This window comes from Corythoichthys intestinalis, chromosome 10 (assembly GCF_030265065.1).
Source record: "Corythoichthys intestinalis isolate RoL2023-P3 chromosome 10, ASM3026506v1, whole genome shotgun sequence".
In the NCBI taxonomy this organism is placed as follows: Eukaryota; Metazoa; Chordata; class Actinopteri; order Syngnathiformes; family Syngnathidae; genus Corythoichthys; species Corythoichthys intestinalis.
This window is the reverse complement of record NC_080404.1, coordinates 34,769,328-34,788,240: the sequence shown is the minus strand read 5'-3', so window position 1 is coordinate 34,788,240 and position 18,913 is coordinate 34,769,328. Positions and strand designations below refer to the sequence as shown.

Genomic DNA, 18,913 nt, shown 5'->3' with positions numbered 1-18,913 from the left:
ACTACTGCTGTCTTCTGATGTTTATCCACCACTACTATATCAGGTTGGTTGGCCATCACCAGTTTGTCTGTCTGGACCTGGAAGTCCCACAGGATCTTGGCTCGGTTGTTCTCGACCATCTTAGGAGGTGTTGCCCACTTTGACCCTGGGGTCTCCAGTCCGAACTCGGCACAGATGCTCCTGTACAATAAGCCTGCTACCTGGTTATGTCGTTCCATGTACAGGACTGTCTCAGGAAATTAGAATATTGTGATAAAGTTCTTTACTCTCTGTAATGCAATTAAAAAAACAAAAATGTCATACATTCTGGATTCATTACACATCAACTGAACTATTTCAAGCCTTTTATTATTTGAATATTGCTGATTTTGGCTTACAGCTTAAGAAACCTCAAAAATCCTATATCAAAAAATTAGAATACTTCCTCAGACCAAGTAAAAAAATAATTTTATAACAGCAAAACTAAATCAAACATTTGAAAATGTCCATTGATGCACTCAGTACTTGGTTGGGAAATCCTTTTGCATGGATTACTGCATCAATCCGGCGTGGCATGGAGGCAATCAGCCTGTGGCATTGCTGAGGTGTTATTGATGCCCAGGATGCTTCGATAGCGGCCTTCAGCTCATTTGCATTTGTAGGTCTGGTGTCTTTCATCTTCTTCTTAACTATACCCCACAAATTCTCGATGGGGTTCAGGTCAGGGGAATTAGCAGGCCAATCAAGGACAGTGATGCCATGGTCAGTGCACCAGTTACTGGTGGTTTTGGCACTGTGGGCAGGTGCCAGATCATGCTGGAAAATGAAATCCTCATCTCCATAGAGCTTTTCAGCAGATGGAAGCATGTAGCGCTCTAAAATCTCTTGGTACACAGTTGCATTTACTCTGGACTTGATGAAACACAGTGGACAAACACCAGCAGCTGACATGGCTCCCCAAACCATTGCTGACTGTGGGAACTTCACACTGGATTTCAAGCAACTTGGATTTTGCTCCTCTCCAGCCTTTCTCCAGACTCTGGCGCCTTGACTTCCAAATGAAATGCAAAACTTGCTTTCGTCTGAAAAGAGGACTTTGGACCACTCTGCAACTGTCCAGTGCTTCTTCTCCATAGCCCAAGTCAGACGCTTCTTCCGTTGTCTTGAGTTCAGAAGTGGCTTGACCATGGGAATACGGCTATTGTAGCCCATTTCCCGGACACGTCTGTGAACTGTGGCTTTTGATACCTGGACTCCAGCTTCAGCCCACTGTCTTTGAAGCTCCCCCAAATTCTGGAAGCGGCTCTTCTTCACAATTTTGTTAAGGCTGCGGTCATCTCTCTTGGTTGTGCAGCGTTTCCGGCCACATTTTTCCCTTCCAACAGACTTTTTGTGGATATGCTTTGAAACTGCACTCTGTGAACAGCCTGCTCTTTGAGAAATTTCTTTTTGTGTCTTACCCTCCTGATGGAGGGTATCAATGATGGTCCTCTGGACAGCAGTCAGATCAGCAGTCTTCCCCATACTTGTGATTTAGTTTACTGAACCAAGCTGAGTGTTTTTAAGGCTCAGGAAACCCTCGCAGGTGTTTCGAGTTAATTAGATGATTCAGGTGATTAGTTGAATAGCCTACTTGTATACTTTTTCATGATATTCTAATATTTTGAGATAGGATTTTTGAGTTTTCTTAAGCTGTAAGCCAAATTCAGCAATATTAAAATAATAAAAGGCTTGAAATAGTTCAGTTGATGTGTAATGAATCCAGAATGTGTGACATTTTTGTTTTTTTAATTGCATTACAGAAAGTAAAGAACTTTATCACAATATTCTAATTATCTGAGACAGTCCTGTATGCCTTGCCTGCCAGCATCTTACACCCCGCTGTGATGTGCCGGACTGTCTCAGGGGCCTCTTTGCATAGCCTGCACCCAGGGTCCTGTCTGGTGTGATAGACCCTGGCCTCTATTGATGTTGTGTTTAGAAGAAAATTAAACAGCAAAACCCTAACTGGAGGTGAGAGCATGAGAAACGCCATGATTTTAACAAGGTATCATAGCGTACTTACCTTGTTTTGATCCAAAAACTCCATCTAGCATGTATCACCGAGTGTCAAGACACAGCTGTGAATGGCCACAGCCAGATTTTGGGGGGGGGGGGTTTATGGGTGAAGCATAGTAATATAACAAGGGTCGCGATGCAGACATCAAGGAGTGGTCAAGATTTTCTTTTTCATATATTTACCCTTTTAAACGTTTTTTTTTTTTTTTGCTTCATTTTTTTCTTTTTTTGGATCGATTATTTATCATTATTATTTATTATGCAGGTCATGCTGTTATATCGCTCCTACCAATGTTGAGACCAAACATACGCCCTTATACACTTTTACCTTATCACACTTTTATACTTTTGCGCACCCTGATTTCCTGAATTTTTAATGTGTAAATTATGTGAATTGGATTTTTTTTTTTTTCAAATGTTGATTGAGATATATTTTGAAATTTTAAACGTTTTTGCCACTGCAAATAAAGTTCACGGATATCTACGTTATAACTATCGGTTAATTGTATTTTTTTTGTTACTGTCGCATTGTCTCCGACATGTTAGATGATAAATAATTGATCCAAACCGAGTGTCAAGACACAGCTGTGAATGGCCACAACCAGATTTTGAGGGGGATTTTATGGGTAAAACATAGTAATATAACAAGGGTCGCGATGCAGATATTGCAGACATCAAGGAGTGGTTGAGATTTTCTTTTTCATACATTTACCCTTTTAAACATTTTTTTTCCTTCATTTTTTCTTTGTTTGGATCGATTATTTATCATTATTATTTATTATGCAGGTCATGCTGTTATATCGTCACTACCAATGTTGAGACCAAACCTACGCCCTGACACACTTTTTTTCTCATTACACTTTCATACTTTCGCGCACCCTAATTTCCTGAATTTTTAATGTGTAAATTATGTGAATTGGATTTTTTTTTTTCAAATGTTGATCGAGATATATTTTGAAATTTTAAACATTTTTGCCACTGCAAATAAATATGACTTTTCCCCGCTCCGGGTTTCGAGATGCAGGTTTCTGCCATTCAGTTTTCATCCAGCTGGTGGCGACAATGAACCTTTCTTCTACTCGCCGTAGAAGAAGATAACTCTCTTGCTCAGCTTCAGCACCAGCGCTGTTCTGTCCTCTCGCCTCCCCCCCATATTCAGTTCAGCACCACAGTTGGCTCTTCTGTCTATCCGCCTGTCCCCCCGCCTTCACCTCCACTGCGGAACATCGGCCCGTTTTCCAGCCTTCAACCCCATTTCACGTTCACCTTCGCCAGCCAGCCACCGCACAACCAACCGGGGCCATGGACAACAGCGGCAAAGAGAAGGAGGCCATGCAGCTCATGGCCGAAGCCGACAAGAAGGTCAAAGCGTCCGGCTCGTTTCTCGGCGGAATGTTCGGGTAAATGGCCGTGTTGCTTGTGTGTTTACATGTCTAGCGGCGGAACATCCATTGAGGTTGTTTTTAGTGGAATCGTCCTCGAATTATGACGCCATTATTTGATGACGTTCGTTGCGCTTTAATGTTATTTTTATGGTTTATTACCGCGCTGACATTTTGTGTCCTTCGCTCGATTTCCAAACGTCGTCACTCGAGTTGCGTGGGCCTGTCCGTCACGCATCGTGTGTGTAGAGGATATATGCGTGTGGGTGTGTTCGTGTGTACTTCCCCACCCTCCGCAGTCCCGTCTACTGGTGTGCGGCGTGCGCGGAGCTTGAGGCGGGCCTGGAGACGCAGGGAGGCGGGGACACAATCATGGTCCCCTCGCAAGGTGTGTGTCTCGCCGGAAGTGGGCGGGGCTGAATGAGATCACGTGATTGCACGTATTTGTTTCGAACAACATGTTAGGAAACTATGATTTTAACCAGTTATTATTATGACTATACACTCACCGGCCACTTTATTAGGTACATCTGTCCGACTGTTCGTTAACACTTAATTTCTACTGAGCCAATCACATAGCGGCAACTCAGTGCATTTAGGCATGTAGAACATGGTTTAAGACAATCTCCTGCAGTTCAAACCGAGCATCAGTATGGGGAAGAAAGGTGATTTGAGTGACTTTGAACGTGGCATGGTTGTTGGTGCCAGAAGGCTTGGTCTTAGTATTTCAGAAACTGCTGATCTACTGGGATTTTCACTCACAACCATCTCTAGGGTTTACAGAGAATGGTCTGAAAAAGAAAATATCCAGTGAGCGGCAGTTCTGTGGGCGGAAATGCCTTGTTGATGCCAGAGGTCAGAGGAGAATGGCCAGACTGGTTCGAGCTGATAGAAAGGCAACAGTGACTGAAATAACCACCCGTTACAACCAAGGTAGGCAGAAGAGCATCTCTGAACGCAGTGTGCGTCGAACTTTGAGGCAGATGGGCTACAGCAGCAGAAGACCACGCCGGGTGCCACCCCTTTCAGCTGAGAACAGGAAACTGAGGCTACAATTTGCACAAGCTCATCGAAATTGGACAATAGAAGATTGGAAAAACGTTGCCTGGTCTGATAACTCTCGATTTCTGCTGCGACGTTCGGATGGTAGGGTCAGAATTTGGCGTCAACAACATAAAAGCATGGATCCATCCTGCCTTGTATCAACGGTTCAGGCTGGTGGTGGTGGTGTAATGGTGTGGGGAATATTTTCTTGGCACTCTTTGGGCCCCTTGGTACCAATTGAGCATCGTTGGAACGCCACAGCCTACCTGAGTATTGTTGCTGACCATGTCCATCCCTCTATGACCACAATGTACCCAACTTCTGATGGTTACTTTCAGCAGGATAATGCGTCATGTCATAAAGCTGGAATCATCTCAGACTGGTTTCTTTAACATGACAATGAGTTCACTGTACTCAATTGGCCTCCACTGTCACCAGATCTCAATCCAATAGAGCCATCTTTGGGATGTGGTGGAACGGGAGATTCGCATCATGGATGTGCAGCCGACAAATCTGCACCAACTGTGTGATGCCATCATGTCAATATGGACCAAACTCTTTGAGGAATGCTTCCAGCACCTTGTTGAATCTATGCCACGAAGAATTAAGGCAGTTCTGAAGGCAAAACGGGGTCCAACCCGTTACTAGCATGGTGTAGTGTACCTAATAAAGTGGGCGGTGAGTATATATCACCAATTTCATAACAATATAATGCAATACCGATGCTTGGACAATGATACGATATTTGGCAGTATTACTAATAGTTTTAAACATAAGTGTAAATTTATTAATAACTAGAAACTGCAATTTCTGGAGAAATTACGATGGGGCTATGCTGTGGTACATCAAGATCTATCAGGTCCCTTCCTGTTGATTTAGGGACATTTAGGGGACATGTCCTGTTGATGTCACGTCACTTCCTGTTGATTTGGGGACATTTCAGGGACACGTCCAGTTGATATCAGGTCACATCTAGCCTAGTACACCAGACTCACTGATGTTCCAGCTATAGAGTCTGGCGACCAATGAGCGGATCAAATTTCCAGGGAGGAGCAAGCCACAGCAAACAGACAGCGGAGTGGACCAATCACCGACGGGCAGACGTGACGTTGGTAAAGCAACGCCTCGCGCGGGGCGAGCGGAGAACGGAGAAGTTTATTTAACATGGCTAGCGCGAGACAGCCTGTTGTCTATGACTTGTGTCTGTGTGTTTTTGTTCATTTAAAACTGATTTTACCGTGCATTGGAACTTATTCTTGGCTCTCCTGTTCGTCATCTGTGTTGCTGTGGAGACGACGTCTGACACGGAAGAGTGACGTTGCGCGTTAAGGACACGTCACGCAAATAAACTAATCTGAGTGGACGGTTGATTTTGTTCATGCCCGAGAGGCCGCTAATGGGCTGGGTCCCAGACTATTCTCACAGTGTTTGAAAAATACAGGGAGAACAGTCTGACCGTGCCAGGCAAGGTCACGTCATGTTGATTTGGGGACATTTGAGGGACACGTCCTGTTGATATCAGGTCATTTCCTGTTTATTTGGGGACAATTCGGGAATACGTCCTGTCGTATGGCTGTCATTGGCATCAACTAACTTGGGTGCCAATTGAATGTCAATGGGCCTGTAAGTGCAAGTTTTCGGTCAAAAATCACAATCACACAGGTTTTTCCGCCATTGAAAATGAATGGGAAATTTGGACGTACATGGCCGTCAATGGCATGGTCGTGCATGGCTGTCAATGGTGTCGAATTAGGAGCCAGTCATGGTAAATGGTCAAAAATCACTAGGATCTATGTTTTCCTGCCATTGAAAATGAATGGAAAATTTGGACATACATGGCTGTCAATGGCATCCCATCTAGAAATGAATGGAACATTTTTTTGTGGATTTTAGGGGAAGCTTTTGCCAAATTCTGTATACAACTTTTATGCCCTTTACTATCCTGGAATTTTTGGTGTGTTAATTATACGATTTGGTCAAAAATTGTAGGACTAAACACATTTTTGGAAACAAAAAAATAATAATAATAATAAAAAAAACCTGCATTTACGGGCGAACGGAAAATTTTAGCATAATCTTGATATTACAACGGTGACGGTCGGTCAAACAGTTTGGGCTGTGCGGCGCGCCAAAGAAACACCATTCAAAAAAAAAAAAGACATTTTACTATCTGGGCCTTTGCCATTCAAAGCCCCATCTAATAATATATACAGTGGTACCTCTACATACGAATTTAATTCGTTCCAGGACCTTGTTTGTAAGTCGAAATGGTCGTATGTCGAGCAGGATTTTCCCATAGGAATACATTATAATTCCATTAATTCGTTCCAAAGCCTAAAAACATACACTAAATTCTTAATAAATACTGCTGGCACTGTTACAAATGGCAATTAAACATAGAAAAACAAATAAGTTATAAATAAATAATTCAGAATAATATAAGAAGAAGAAGAAGAATTAATAATTATTCCTGAAAATAATGTAACAAATCGGATTCTAATATGGCGGACACTTTTTACTGTCCCTGAACGCACCGCGAAGGTGACGTCTCCAGTGAGATAGGTCGGTGCGGTAGAGATAATACTTTCGTTTTCCTGAGAGCAGTCAACTGCTTAAGACAATGAGCGTTTTGTGTTGGATAAGTTCTTAAATAAATGATAAAAACGTGACAAAGCTGGCGATTTCCTTGGCAATGTTACCACAATAATAATTGTCACCTTAACTTATAAATAGTGGCGAACGGTGGTCATAAGAGGACCATGGAGCTGTATTGTTGAGCCGGTTCAGGGACGCGCACCCCAAGCTCATATTTTTCTATAACTTGCATCTTCATTTCAAAGATGAGCATCACTTTTTTCCTTGTTTCTCCAACTGTATCAACTTTTTTTGAAAACTGTGTTGATTTCTCACATAAGAAAATCCACCTTGGGTTCGTTTGCAGTGCTGTCATGTCGTCGTATTTCGAGCAACTCGTCGGATGTAGAAACAAATGGCGGCTCAAATTTTACGTCGGATGTCGAAAAGATCGTGTGTCGAAGTGATCGTATGTAGAGGTACCACTGTACTGGCACTTACTGTATACACTAGCACTCTGTATATGATTGAGGAGTAAGGACACAATGAATTGATTGGACTTTTTTCCACCGACTGACAGTTTCACACTTTCTGTTCCCCACATGGACCTGCATGACATGAGATCTGTATTTAGACGCCGTCCTCAATACTTTTGACTGAAATGGGTCACATCTGTTTTCCATGCAGCACACTTGAAATTTTTTTCATGTCACCCTCCAAGTGAGGAAGACGAAATAAGTTGGGGTCCCCAAACAAAAAAGGAAAAAGAGCTGTGTGCTCCCTTCACTTTGACTGGAAATAGAATGTAAACTGTATTTTTTCATCACTCCAGGCCACTCCTGATTGTTTGTGTTTGTGTGTGTGTCATAGTGGAAACCACAAGGTGGAGGATGCTTGCGAGATGTACGCCCGAGCAGCCAACATGTTCAAAATGGCCAAGAACTGGAGCGGTGAGAACACAATAATGTGCTAAATGTATTAAATGTGATTTATATTAAGGCTCATTTTGAAGTGAAACTATGAAATTCTAATTGTATTATTAGCAGTATCACAAGTTAGCAAAGCCACATTCATTGTTTTTGTATTTTAGCTGCCGGCAACGCATTCTGCCAGGCCGCTCGTCTCCACATGCAACTTCAAAACAAACTGGACTCAGCTACCAGCTTTGTGGATGCAGGCAACGCTTACAAGAAGGCCGACCCGCAGGGTGAGAATTGTCAGAGGCGCTGCTTCCTATGCACAATATCCTTACATATCTTAGACTCTGGCTGTCATTGACTGTAATATATGTCCAATCCATTTCAATGGGGGGATATATAATATAATTGAATGAAATGTTGCTTGAAGTGTTTGCTATTTATTATATACCAGTATGTGTGTCCAAAACTTGTTTTAACATAAGAAACTTAAATAAATCTGCAAAGGTCTCAAAAATGTCTATTTCAGCTCTGATGATTTGACCTACTTCTAAGGTGTCAAAAATGCCCTCATGCGCCCCAAAAATTTTCCACCCAAATTAGAGATTTTAAAGGGTTGGGGGGGGCGTCGCATGTAAATTTCACTTTAGGAGCTTTTATCATGCTATGTGGTCATTGCCTGGTTAATATAACTGTCAGAGAGGTTTTCTGAACCATTCACCTATGCTTGAGAAATTGTTGAATGTCTCCTTTTAGCCGGTGGGAGCTGCTAAAGCACTCGGTTGTATCCTACCTCCGCCTTTTCCTCCTAGCTCATCCTCTGCTATGACGTGTGCCACAATGCGCTCCTCCTGCCAAACAACCCCCCAATCCCGCGCACCGCCTCCCTTCCCATAACAACAAGTTACATGTAATGATACAGATGAGCTAGCATTTTACATTTCACATCAGTGAGAGAGTGTCGAGTCTTTTAAAGAGACAGAAACCAATTTCAAGCCGTTTGAGACAGCTATGCTGCAAACGAGTTTATATTAAGTCATGTATGAAATAATATATAGCTTTCACAATTTAACTCAAGCTAAAATTGTTACTTAAATGTGCTGTAGAATGATACCATATGCCTGAAAAATAGGCGAAACCTCCCCTTAAAGCTTTCCAATGATGTATCACACATGCGTATAGGACAATTCTGAAATTTAGCCCAACTGGGGGTCTCAGAATGGAACTTCAAGCCACCTGAGTGTTTTCCGCTCTTTAAAGAAAATTGTAATTTGCATTGGTACTCAGAACGTTTTACTTTTTTTTTTAGCTCAAGTGGTTTTGCTCTTATTTAAGTGCTGAAAACAAAAAACAAAACCGCTGTCATGCGTATTTGCATCAGAATGATTAATTCTATAATTTTTACTGTTTTAATTTACTTTGTCATGTAATATAGATGTGGGGGGGCACCGTTTGATTTTACAGCTTAGGGTAGTGGTAGCTGCGGCCTTGGGAAGCGTGAACTTGATGTGCTTCAAACACATGTAAACTAGAGTTGTCTGATAATGACTTTTTAACCGATATTTCAATATTGACCAACTCCAAAAATCCGGTACCGATATCAAAATGATACCGATACATGCGGTCATGGACTTAGACTTGGACTGGCTAATTGTATTGTGCTACCCCACTGGATGCTTTACTAATGATAAATGTAACAACTTCAAGGTTTTCTAAATAAACATTCTGTGAAAAATAAGAGAACAACTTCAACTGAAGTTATGGAAAAATTGTCTATATTGCACCACTATATTTATTGTTGAAATCAAAATGGAGCAAACATCAGGTTTTTTTTTTTGGAACAAGTGCAAAGTGCAAATAAGGTACTTATTCTGTCCTCAATGTCTGTGTGGGTACACAACTCGACAGATAGCGAACAAATCAGCCTTTAAAGAGAAGTCAGACGCTGGAAGTTGAATTGGCTTATTGGGTAATGTTTCTCTTGGCAATAAGAATGAATAAACAAATAAATAATACGAAATAAAGTCAGAAAATAAAGAAAAGTATACACCAGATGTCAATTTGAATAGCAACTGATAGTACAGCTTGCAAGCAATGAAATGCAAACAAAACTAAATATACACATCTCCAATATAGGACACTGCGCTCATGAACATAAAACAAAGGAAGAATATAACTCACAAGCGAGGCGTGTATAATGCACAAGCCACGTGGTGAGATGGCAAGGACTGCTATGGTACACTGGCTGCTGACTTATCTCATCCATTTAGCTCTCTCTATTCGCAATAAGCTCATGTCAACATATGATTACACCAGCAGAAAGTGATGGAACTTAACAAAACTGCAAGTTGCGTAATATCGGACAACTAATATGAACCCCTTGTTTGTATGCTTGCAGAGGCCATCAACTGTCTAAATCAAGCCATCGACATCTACACTGACATGGTGAGTGTCTCTGTGATGACGTCTATCGCTGTTAATATAGTTCTGACTTTCTGTGTGTCACCCACAGGGTCGCTTTACCATCGCAGCCAAACATCATATCACCATCGCAGAGATCTATGAGTCAGAGCTGGTCGACATTGAGAAGGTGAAAATCCCCATCAACATAATAATGTATACTCCATGCACTGTACGTAATGTGGTTTTGTCCCATAGGCCATTGCCCACTACGAGCAGGCGGCAGACTACTACAAAGGGGAAGAGTCAAACAGGTAGTTTTGGCGGCCAGCACAATAGGAACACAAAAAGTCGCTGGTTTCATTCTGTTGTGTTGTTTTAGTTCGGCCAACAAGTGTTTGCTGAAGGTGGGACACTACAGCGCTCAGCTGGAGCAGTACCAAAAAGCCATCGAGATTTATGAACAGGTAGAACACGCCTTTAAAACCCATCATAGTTACATTGCATAGATGAAAGTGATGTCTCTGTGTGTGTCAGGTGGCCATGAGCACAATGGACAATCCTCTGTTGAAGTACAACGCAAAAGAGTATTTCTTCAAAGCTTCGCTGTGCCACTTCATTGTGGACGAGCTTAACGCAAAGGTCGCATGCCGATCACTTCTCACGCACGCACCTGACTTGATCTGTCATTGCTATGGTCAGCTGACTTTTGATTGTCGTGTGTGTTTTCAGCTGGCCATCGAGAAGTACGAGGAGATGTTTCCCGCTTTCTCAGATTCAAGAGAGCTCAAACTTTTGAAGGTAATTTTTTAATGAAGTGCAGCAGTCCCTTGAGATAAGAGTTGCTTTTGTTCCTTAACCATGCTCCAATCTCTCCAGAGTCATCTGTAATGTTTCATCTTAATAAGTATTGCTGGGCAATTAGCCTGGGAAAAAAATCTCATTAAAAAAATTATCATTATCTCATATTTTATTCAATATTTTCTTCAAAATTTTTTTCTCCTCAACTTATTTTTATTTAATTAAACGCTGCGTAAAAGAAACTACTATTTCCATTCTGGAAATAAAATGCAACATTTTTGTCTTGAATACAATCTTTTTCAACTCTTCCTATTTGTACAAAGTAATAAACAAAGGTAAACTCATTCTCATGAAATAATCACTAGGTTAACTCGTTGCTAGCTTCCCATTCTCTCAGATACACCTGGTTGATTTCTTACTAATTGCATTAGCTTGGACGCACTTGACACCTTCGTTACCAGCAGATTTAAAATACTTGTATTTACTCATCCTATTTAACAGATGGATGCGTGTGTGGTAGTGCTGCAATGATTAATCGATTAACTCGAGTAATTCGATTAAAAAAAACCTTCGAATAGAATTTTGCTGCTTCGAGTATTCGTTTAATTTGAGTGGAATTATAATGGTTTGTGTTGAAAGTGTTTGCATTTAGTTTTATTTAAATGGTTTGATAGACTGCCCTCTAGTGGCAACAGTGAATATGACCTAACTCATTTAACATAGCTGAATCCAGCTGCTCCCTGTTAAGACCAACATAAGCTAATATGTGTTTTTATAGTTTAGTTTATAGGTATATTTAGCTGTTTTTGTAGCAACATGTGTTCAAACGATTAAGAGAATTGTTTAAAAAAAAAAATCGCATTTTATAGCATTTAAGCTAGCAGACTTTCGCTATGCAAGTTCAATTGTTCTTTTGTTGCACTTTTATCCTCATTTATTTATTTTTTAATACTGTTTGAGGCTAAGCTCAGGTATTTTCATTTATTTTTAAATAAAAATGTATCAGTTTGAAGAAACACTTTATTTTGTGTTCGAATATAATGCTCTTTTGAATGTGTCATTTTAGCAAGCATTTCTTTTACATCTTCTAAAATTTTTTCTGCAATGCATTAAATGTTCCTTATCCGATTACTCGATTATTCGAACTAAGTAGTTGATAGATTATTCGACTACTAAAATCATCGATAGCTGCAGCCCCAATGTGCAGGACATTATACATTTTCATGCTCTCACTAATTTTCCTAACTACAGTGTAATGGAGAATATTCATCCTGTCATGTCTCCTGTGCGCATGCTTCTGCTGCTAAAAGCAATAAAGCTACCGCATGCGTAGACTAGGTGGGAAGAAAAAAAAGCCAAATTTCAGGGAGGCGAAAGAAGACGCAATGAGACGACGAAAAAAAACTCTAAATTCATTTTTTTTTAAATCAAATTTATTCATAATATCATTTAATCTCCCAGGCCTACTGTTAAAGTAAATTATGTTCATTACTTGCATTATCATGATTTGTGACAGAAACTTCTAGAGGCCCACGAGGAGCAGAACAGCGAGGCGTTCACCGAAGCCGTCAAGGAGTTTGACTCGGTTTCACGTCTGGACCAGTGGCTCACCACCATGCTGCTTCGCATTAAGAAGACTATCCAGGGGGATGCCGGAGACCTGAAATAAAGGCCAGGATGTGGGGAGGGGAGGGAGGGAAGTTGGGAGAAAGAAGGGTGGGGTGGGGGCTTAATGGCCATAAGCTGAACTTGTACATATCAGTCTGCATGTGATTCCTTTACATTCTAAACATCACCTGTAGACCACTCCCGTGTGTCCCTACACACACAGACACAAGCAACATTGTAACACTGAGAAAAGTATGAATGAGTAATGTGTGAAAGTGCGTGTTGCTTATTTGTTGGGAGAAGTGAGCAGATTATAAGGAAGATATACTGTATGTTGATGATATTTATTGTCCATATGGAGACTATTTATTGTTTATTATGGTGCTCAGTGTTAATATTTTAGCAATTAGCCCCTCTGCGTCCCCCATTTTGGGTAGCATCCACTCTGTGACATCATCGGTCACTGCTCGTCTCCCATAGCCGCTATTCCAGGCCTCGTTTGTGCATGTCTGTCGTGCTCATGTGGCTGTTGCTGTGTTCGCTGTGTCGTGCTAACGTGTGGCAAAATGCACACGTGCCTGTAACTGGTTTCATTTGTGTGCAGTGGGTTAAAATGTATCTTCAAATAAATACATTATCATGCCACATATTGTGTGGGGAGGTTTTACTGTTAATATAACCCTCTATAGGGAACTCATTTAAATCACTGGATGCCATTGACCGCGCTAGACATCAAATCGATATTGACTGGGAGAGGTTGGCAGTGAATGATCACTGAGCAGTCACAACCTGTCCCCCCAGTTTAAATGAAATGGCCTTCTATCGTTCTCAACGGCAGGCAAAGAGTATAAATACTATGAAACTTTTCTTTTTTTGTATAAACCTTAGTGTATTATTGTGGGCCATAACTACAGTGTATTTCTGCTTTTATTTATTTTAACTTCCATTATTCTTGCTTTGTTCAACATTTTATTCATTCATAAATTTATTTATTCATAAGAATATATACTAGTGTATATATATATATATATATATATATATATATATATATATATATATATATTAGGGCTGTTAAAATTATCATGTTAACGAGCGGTAATTATTTTTTTTAATTGATCACCTTAAAATATTTGACGCAATTAACGCCCTTGCCCAGCTCAGACAGATTTAAATGACAGAAGAGTGAAAGGCCCACTTGTTAATTGTGCTTTGCAGAGTTTTGCTACCCTCTGCTGGCGCTTGGGTGCGGCTGATTTTATAGGCTTCAGCACCCAGGAGCATTGTGTAAGTAATTATTGACATCAACAATGGCGGGCTACTAGTTTATTTTTTGATTGAAAATTTTACAAATTTTATTAAAACGAAAACATTAAGAGGGGTTTTAATATAAAATTTCTATAACTTGTACTAACATTTTTCTTTTAAGAACTCCAAGTCTTTCTGTCCATGGATCGCTTTAACAGAATGTTAATAATGTTAATGCCATCTTGTTGATTTATTGTTATAATAAACAAATACAGTCCTTATGTACCGCAGGTTGAATATATATATATCCATCTTGTGTCTTATCTTTCCATTCCAACAATAATTTACAGAAAAATATGGCATATTATATAGATGGTTTGAATTGCGATTAATTACGATTAATTAATTTTTAAGCTGTAATTAACTCGATTAAAAATTTTAATCATTTGACAGCCCTAATATATATATATATATATATATATATATATATATATATATATATATATATATATATATATATATATATATATGTATATATATATATATATATATATATATATATATATATATATGTGTATATGTATATATATATATATATATGTATATATTTAAATAAAAAAAAAAAACTAAAAAATCATTGCGACTCCCCTGCTATAATAATATCAGTACAGTATGTTTATTTGGTTTAAAAACAAGATTTACTTTTACAGAATAACATTTCTGTTCCCATGATTTTTCTTTTTAATGTATTGCTTCCAAGCTAGTTATTTACTCAATTGACCACTCATCCAACCAATCAAGAGCATTCATCAGATCATACTTGTTCATCTATATGTATTTAACCCTTTATAGGCCAAGTGACTATTTTTGGTTGGCTTTCCCCCTAATTTAACCTCATAAAGACATGGCGTCCACATACATGGACATCATATTTCGAGTTACGTAGGCCACACTTTTATTAACATCCGGTATACAGGTGTTGCCTACATGCCCCAAGATGTGATGACCACCCATGAGGACAGCAGGTTTCAATCATATATTTAAAATAATTCATTATTCATTAACGCGCGGTAAATAATTTTTTAAATTAATCATATTAAAATATTTGACGCAATTAGCGCACATGTCCCGCTCAGACAGTATTCTGCCTTTTGGTAAGTTTTACACCAAGGTTTTTTGTGCTGTCTAACAGCGAACCCTTGTGGTCGCTTTGCGACATGGATTATTGCTTTCTTCCCAGTTCAATATGGCTGCACGACATCTCGGGCTGACGCCTACGTTGTAATGTTGTGCTTATATGATCCTTGGACAAGATTTGTCCGTACGTATGGTTGATGTAAAGAATGTACATATTATGTTAGTAAGCGAAATGTTATATTTTTTGTATGAGACGCTTTTTGTTTATGTTTAGTGAACCTGTATAGCGTGCTAAGCTAACGTTGTTGCTAATGCAATGCTTGTGTACTTTTTTTTGTAGTTTCACTACGGTCTAAAGAGGACAATGGTTTGAGGCCATTTTATTAATAAATCAGATGAAAAAGGAAGAAGTCTGATTATTAAGGCGTCGTTCACTAGCTGTCTAGCTTTGGAAAAAGTAGACGCTTCGGAGTGAGGACAGCATAGACAGATTTAAATGACAGTAGAGTGAAATTCCCACTACAGTCCTTATGTACCGTATGTTAAACGTATATATCCATCTTGTGTCTTATCTTTCCATTCCAACAAATTATGTTACAGAATATATATATAATATACAGAAAAATATAGCATATTTTATAGATGGTTTGAATTGCGATTAATTGCGATTAATTACGATTAATTAATTTTTAAGCTGTAATTAACTCGATAAAAAATTCTAATCGTTTGACAGCCCTAATATATATATATATATATATAAATGAATAATGAATTATTTTAAATTCATTATTATTATTATTATTATTATTATTAAAAAGAAAAATCATGGGAACAGAAATGTTATTCTGTAAAAGTAAATCTTGTTTTTAAACAAAATAAACATACTGTACTGATATTATTATAGCAGGGGAGTCGCAATGATTTTTTACTTTTTTTTTTATTTAAATGTATTTATAGTTCAATTTCTATTCATATAATTGAACGTTTTTTTTTTTTACTCATTAAAAATGACATAAAAAGTATCAAAATTACATACATTACTTTTTTTTTTTTTTTTTAATTATATTAAGTATTCTTAATACCATTTTTTTAAAAATACATACAACTATATGAACAAAAACAAATGACTCATGTGATTCGCTGTTTAGTAATTTCTCATTTGTCCTGCTGAGGGCAGTAGTGCATATCGAAGTACATCATATCGATTTCGAAGAATAAGCGTCGCACGTTTCCTGTTTGTCGTGAGCTCAGCTGCAGTTCGTCTTCCAGCTCAGCATTGCGGACTAAGTGCTTTTTTTCCCCCCTGACATTTTCATTTTCCTACTTGGTTTTCATTTCTTGTAGAAGAGGCGAAACACCTAAAAGCCGCCAAGATGCCGAGAATAATGATAAAAGGAGGCGTTTGGCGCAATACGGAGGTATGCGCCGACACTGCTAGCGGGGTTAGCATCGTGCTAACCCCGCTTGCTGTAAATAAACATAATACTTTGAAGCGGTCTTATAGCTTCACTTAGCTATATGTTTGGGCGGGAAATTTTTTAACTCATGAGTATAAATTATTGGTACTGCCCTAAATAAGGAATAAGTAAGTAGTTAACTCATTGGCTGCCATTGACGGCGATAAACGCTTAATTCATTTTGACAGGGAGGGTTGGCAGTGATCGGTCCCTTCCATTCAAAGTGAATTGGACGTCTATCGTCGTCAATGACATAGAAACGTGATGATTCACGAGCAGGTGTTTGATCAAATCAAGAAATAATTAATTCTCTTGCTACAAATGTAATAACTGCGCATTTCAGGATGAAATCCTCAAGGCAGCGGTGATGAAATATGGGAAAAATCAGTGGTCTCGTATCGCCTCTTTGCTCCATCGTAAGTCGGCCAAGCAGTGCAAAGCAAGATGGTAAGCTTGTCAATCATCTTTTTATTATGTTACATTCTTTTATGTTTGTTGTGTTTCCTAGGGAAATAAACAATTTAGGGGTGGAGTGCAACTTAAAGTTCTCCTGATGCAAATTCGTTTTGCTTTTGTCCTCAGGTATGAGTGGCTGGACCCCAGCATCAAAAAAACAGAGTGGTCCCGTGAGGAGGAAGAGAAGCTTCTTCACCTGGCTAAGCTGATGCCCACCCAGTGGAGAACCATTGCACCCATCATAGGGCGCACAGCCGCTCAGTGCTTGGAGCACTACGAGTACCTTCTGTATGTTATTGCAACACTCGTCATGGCATCAGCACAGTTTGATACTACACACATTTGACATTTTATGTTTTTAGGGATAAGGCAGCACAACGAGATAATGAGGAAGAAGTGGGAGAGGACCCCAGGAAGTTGAAGCCAGGAGAGATAGACCCCAACCCTGAGACTAAACCGGCCAGGCCAGACCCTGTGGATATGGATGAAGGTACAAAAACCTGAACGGGAACGTCTAACTGTGGTTTGTTGGGTTTGAGCAGAGTGATAAAGGGCAAAATCATTTCTCTGATTAAGTTACAACAATTCAATTTATCATATATATTAGTGCTGCAACGATTAATTGATTAACTCGAGTATTCGATTAGGAAAAAAAGATTCGAATTAAATTTTGCTGCTTCGAGTATTCGTTAAATTAATGTGGCTTTGTAATGGTTTGTTCTGAAAGTGTTTGCATTTTGCTCTATTGATTTGGGTGAATTCACTGCCTTCTCGTCTCCCATTTCACATGGCTGAATCAAGCTGCGCCCTGTTAAGACCAACATAAGCTAAGTTTTTGTTTGAGCTAATGTTTAAAATGCATTTGTAATTCAGTTTATAGGTATATTTAGCCGTTTATTGTGGCCATATGACCACTTGTTTAGAGCATGGTAAAAAAAAAAAAAGTTTGCATTTTTATAGCATTTAAGCTAGCGGACCTTTGCTATGTAAGTTAGCCAATTGTTCTTTTGTTAAACATAGATCCTCATTTATTTATTTTTTTATACTATTTGAGGCTCAGCTCAGGTATTTTAATATTTTATGCTCCTTATCTGATTACTCGATTATTCGAACTAAGTAGTTCATCGATATCTGCACACATATATGTATATATATATATATATATATATATATGTGTGTGTGTATATATATATATATATATATATATATATAGGGGCTGTCAAAATTATCGGGTTAACGGGCGTTAATTGATTTTTTTTTTAATTAATCACGTTAAAATATTTGACGCAATTAACGCAGGTGCCCCGCTCAGACAGATTTAAATGACAGTACAGTGAAACACTCACTTGTTGTGTTTTATGGAGTTTTGCCGCCCTCTGCTGGCGCTTGGGTGCAACTGATTTTATAGGCTTCAGCACCCATGAGCATTGTGTAAGTAATTATTGACATCACCAAAACAAAAACTACTAGTTTATTTTTTGATTGAAAATTTTACAAATTTTATTAAAACGAAAACATTAAGAGGGGTTTTAATTTAAAATTTCTATAACTTGTACAAATATTTTTCTTTTAAGGACTACGTCTTTTTATCCATGGATCGGTTTAACAGAATGTTAATAATGTTAATGCCAACTTGTTGATTTATTGTTATAAAAAAGAAATACAGTCCTTATGTACCGTATGTTGAATGTATATATATATCTTGTGTCTTATCTTTCCATTCCAACAATAATTTACAGAAAAAAAATGGCATATTTTATAGATGGTTTGAATTGTGATTAATTGCAATTAATACATTTTTAAGCTGTAATTAACTTGATTAAAAATTTTAATCATTTGACAGCCCTAATATATA

General features: G+C 38.8%; 2 protein-coding genes across 2 annotated transcripts in view; both read left to right on the top strand.

Annotated features, from left to right (window-relative positions):
- Nucleotides 1-3,131: 3,131 nt before the first annotated feature.
- napba (N-ethylmaleimide-sensitive factor attachment protein, beta a) lies at nucleotides 3,132-13,408 on the top strand. Its single transcript, XM_057847321.1, has 10 exons — nucleotides 3,132-3,437; nucleotides 7,908-7,987; nucleotides 8,128-8,244; nucleotides 10,353-10,399; nucleotides 10,467-10,544; nucleotides 10,613-10,668; nucleotides 10,737-10,821; nucleotides 10,892-10,996; nucleotides 11,087-11,155; nucleotides 12,672-13,408. The coding sequence occupies exons 1-10, from the start codon at nucleotides 3,340-3,342 to the stop codon at nucleotides 12,822-12,824; spliced, it is 888 nt and encodes a 295-aa protein (XP_057703304.1). The 5' UTR covers nucleotides 3,132-3,339; the 3' UTR covers nucleotides 12,825-13,408.
- A 2,949-nt stretch (nucleotides 13,409-16,357) lies between these two features.
- The window catches only part of cdc5l (CDC5 cell division cycle 5-like (S. pombe)), an 11,382-nt gene continuing 8,826 nt past the window's right edge, over nucleotides 16,358-18,913 (top strand). The window contains exons 1-4 of the mRNA XM_057848733.1: nucleotides 16,358-16,563; nucleotides 16,946-17,049; nucleotides 17,185-17,346; nucleotides 17,421-17,548. Of these exons, the coding sequence (XP_057704716.1) occupies nucleotides 16,519-16,563; nucleotides 16,946-17,049; nucleotides 17,185-17,346; nucleotides 17,421-17,548 (439 nt within the window). The 5' untranslated portion in view covers nucleotides 16,358-16,518. The remainder of the gene's footprint in view (nucleotides 16,564-16,945; nucleotides 17,050-17,184; nucleotides 17,347-17,420; nucleotides 17,549-18,913) is intronic.